Genomic DNA, 4,293 nt, shown 5'->3' on the forward strand with positions numbered 1-4,293 from the left:
GCATTAGAGTAGACCCACAGAAAATAGAAGCAGTTAAGAGTTGGCCTAGGCCGACGACCCCTACAGAGATTCGCAGTTTTCTAGGATTGGCAGGTTACTACCGTCATTTTGTAGAAGGGTTCTCTTCAGTAAATGCCCCGTTGATAAAGTTAATTCAGAAAAAGGTGAAGTTCCAATGATCCGAAGCTTGTGAGAAAGGTTTTCAAGAATAGGTTGACTACAACCCCAATCCTGACTCTACCTACCCCTACAGGTAAATTTGTGATCTATTGTGATGCTTCTAGAGTAGGGTTAAGATGTGTTCTTATGCAGAATGACAAGGTAATTGCTTATGCTTCTAGGCAGTTAAAGAATCATGAGAAAAATTATCTTACCCATGATCTTGAGCTAGCAGCAGTTATTGTTGCTCTAAAATTATAGCGTCACTACCTTTATGGAGAGTAATGTGACATATATACAGATCACAAAAGTTTGAAGTATATATTCAAGCAGAAAGAGTTGAATCTGAGACAACACGGGTGGTTGGAGTTGCTTAAAGATTATGATTGTAATATCCTTTATTATCCCGGCAAAGCGTATATGGTTGCTGATGCTCTGAGCAGAAGATCCATGGGGAGTTTGATTAGGTTGTCTGTGGTCGAACGTCTAATAGTTAAGGAAGCCCAACAAATAGCTAGCCAAGGGGTTCATCTCGATGAGAAGTATGATGGAAGGTTGATAGCAAGTATGGGTGCTAAGTCTACTTTAGTAGAGCAAGTTAAAGCCAAATAATTTGATGACGCTAGCTTGCTTAAGCTCAAGGAAGGTGTCCTAAATGGCAAGATTAAGAATTTTGCACTTGATGAGAATGGTGTGATGAGACTTGATGGTCGCTTGTGTGTGCCTAATGTAGATGATCTTCGAAGGGCAATTATGGTAGAAGCTCATAGCTCTAGATATCCAATACATCCAGGTTCTGCTAAAATGTATCATGATTTGAGGGATATTTATTGGTGGAATAATATGAAGCGAGATATTGCAGATTATGTATCACGATGCCTTAACTGTCAGCAGGTAAAAGCGGGACACCAGAGGCTAGGTGGCTTAGCTCAAGTCATTGAAATACCAGAATGAAAATGGTAACGAATAAATATGGATTTTGTGGTTGGCTTGCCGCGAACTTTTAAGAAACATGACCCTATTTGGGTCATAGTAGACCGACTCACTAAATCAACTCACTTTTTGCCAGTCAAAACAACCTACACGGCACCCTAGTATGCAGTATTATACATAAAGGAGATTGTCTGTTTGCATGGTTCTCCCATGTTTGTTATTTCTAACAAGGGCACACAGTTTACTGCCTGTCACACCCCTTTTTACCCCTTAAAAAGATATATGTTTTATGGATTGTGGGTTAAAGTGTTTCTCCAATTAAAGTGACAAACTTGAATACAGATTATTTTATTTACAGAGTCGCCACTTGGAATTAATTTTTTGGGAGTTCCAAGTCACCTTTTATTTGAATCCCTAGTCAAAGAAAGATTTGACTCTATTATTATTGGTCTGCAAAAATAAAGTTTGGGTAAGAAATTCTGTTGACCGGAGAGAAGGTGTAAGGCATTCCCCGAGTCTTGTGGTTCTAGCACGGTTGTTTTATTGACTTAAACCTGGCTTGAATTAATTTTGGACAAAACTATATTTTATATGATTTTTATGTTTTGCCTATCCGCTTTTATTTCTTGATTATTAGAATTATTAAAAACAATGATTGGGATAACATTATGTTATCATAACCACACTACGCAAGCGAGTGCGTGATCGAATAACAAAATTTATTAACTTATCATAATTGCGCCTCGCAAGTGAATCTGAATTCATGACAATCAATTATTTGTAGTACTTTTGAGAAATTACTACATTTGTGATTAAGAAAATTAGTTTAGGAAATTATTAAATATGGCTATCGCGCTACGCAAGCGAATCCGCGATTAGAATAAGAGATTAATTAAATTAGGAAATAATTAAGCTATGGAAATTATAGAATTAATTTACTAAATATTAAACACCACGCTACGCAAGCGAGCCCGTAAGTAAAAAAATAAAAGTGCGCCTACTAGTTGCCTAGCGATATTGTTACTTATTTTTCCTAAACTAATTTTGAGATTATTGTAAGGTCATAAATTATAGAAATTATTGTAGAAAAATGTAAAGTTTAGCTTTTATGAATTACTAACAGGATCAATTGTATTGCTAAATTACTAGAGATATCTACAACTTAACAAATTGTTAACATTCTCTATCTTGAAATCATTCAACGTTTTGTGACTATTTTCAGAAAGTACGTTTGGCCTCTTAACACATTAACAACCAAAGCCCAGTACTGTTGATAAGTTTTAGCCCAAGCTAATTCATAAACAATTCACATCACCTTCCATTTTTAATTTCCAACTTTACAAACTACTTAACCTCAAATAAAAGCTGATCGAGTGAGATAAAGATACCCATTTACTTTATTAATTAGCTATATTTGCTCAACCAATAAAAAATTATCTTATTCACTCTAAACAACTAAATTCAACATAATTTCTAAGACAAATGCATCTACATTCATCCATGCCAAACAAAATTCCGATTATTCACAAAAGCGTGCCAAACAAACCTCACATACATATAAGATTAAAAGGAACCAAAAGATATGTAAAGAATTTGGACCTTTATTGCTGCATATTTTCCGCCATATACAGCGAAATAAGATCTTAAAAATAGCAAACCAAAACAAACGAGCTACTGGCCCAAACCTCGAACCGGCAAAACTCGAATGCTACCTCACTTTGACAACGATCGTAATAATGTTTTGGTGGTGGTTTTCAGCAGTGGTTTCATGGCTTATGGAATGAAATGTTGGTGTATTTTTACGGTGGTTTCGGAACCGTTTTTTTGGGGGGGTGAAAACTGGCAGCGATTTGAGCTAATGTTGTGGGTTTTTTTGGGTCTGTTTTGCTGGTGTTTCAGCAGTGCGTCGGGGTCGTTTTAAGTGGAGGAAAGTAGCTGGTTTTGGAGTGATTTTTGGTGGTCTCCAGGCTGAATTTTTGGGAGGTTTTCAGCCGGATTTTCATTGCTTTTGAGCTCTGTTTTTTAGAGGAAGAAAAATCGTGAGCAAGAAAAAGAAGAGGGCCCCTCGTTCTTCTCCTCCTCTCTCAATGTCATCCTCCTTTTTTTGTGCTTGTCCGTTCCTTTTAGGGAATTGGGGAGAAGTGGAGAGTTATGAGTGGGAAAAAGTATGGGGGACAAAGAAAAGTGGAGTTGATACAAAGTGTGGGGTGGGAACACGCGTGGGAAGATGGGAGCGAGAAATATGGAGTGAGAAGTGAGGTATTGGTGAGATAAGTGGGAAAAAATTTAAACATGGTAAACAATTAGGTGCTCACAGCATGCCCCTCTTTACTGGGAAGCATGAAGAGTTTTCAGGCAAAGAAAAGATGAGCGATATGACTAATTTTTGGTCATACCATTATTCAAAAGGGAAGAAAATAAAAGATAGGGTGCAACCGAGTCCTGGTTTAGACAACCTGCATATCCTGGGTTATAGGGGAATCAGGTCATGTGTAGTTCAAGAAAAATGATGGAATGATGAGTTGGAGAGTCGAGTGAGGTTCCGTCGAGGCTTAGGTACGTGGTCCTGCTATTACATCAAAATCGAAAGAAACTAAATAAGCCTATCAACTCTGAGTTACAAGATTCCTATATATAAGTCTTTTGAAGCTTGATCATGAGTCTTGACTAGTTGTTCATGAAGACTTTGATCTGAACCTTGATGCTTACTAGATGTAGGTGCTAGTTCATTCTTCTACGGCTCCTTCTGAGCAAAACGGGAAATGTGAAGCTCGTAACTTCAGTCATGTCTTGAGCAGTCCATATCCTTTCCATCTGCTTCTGCATTTGGATTCACTTCTTTTCCTTTTCTTTTCTTTATTATGGATTGAGACTTCTTATTTTGTTCATATCAACTCGGTGCCTCGAGGTAAAACCAGCTCAGACATCACAGCAAACAAACGAACAAAATTTTTCTGCCCCAGTTTTCACTAGGAAAATTTCGTGAGTTATTGTAACAAAATTCTAAACTACTTCTTTATTGAAAGCAATAAAAAAATGGAAATAGTGTACCCTGAAAAGGTCATGATGATTTTTTTTATTGTCCCAAAAGAATGTCTCAACTAAGGATCGGTGTACCTTATGTTGGAAAAATGTGACCAGGGAATGTGATACCCTATGTTGGCAATGATATTAGGGAGTGGTGTATCCTGCATTTAAAAT

General features: G+C 37.2%; 1 protein-coding gene across 1 annotated transcript; it reads left to right on the forward strand.

Moving 5' to 3' along the window:
• Positions 1 to 579: 579 nt before the first annotated feature.
• LOC138893087 (uncharacterized) lies at positions 580 to 1,113 on the forward strand. Its single transcript, XM_070176858.1, has 2 exons — positions 580 to 713; positions 786 to 1,113. Exons 1-2 carry the CDS (start codon positions 580 to 582, stop codon positions 1,111 to 1,113), a joined length of 462 nt encoding a protein of 153 aa, XP_070032959.1.
• Positions 1,114 to 4,293: the final 3,180 nt, after the last annotated feature.

This window comes from Nicotiana tomentosiformis, chromosome 5, assembly GCF_000390325.3.
Source record: "Nicotiana tomentosiformis chromosome 5, ASM39032v3, whole genome shotgun sequence".
NCBI classification, from domain to species: Eukaryota; Viridiplantae; Streptophyta; class Magnoliopsida; order Solanales; family Solanaceae; genus Nicotiana; species Nicotiana tomentosiformis.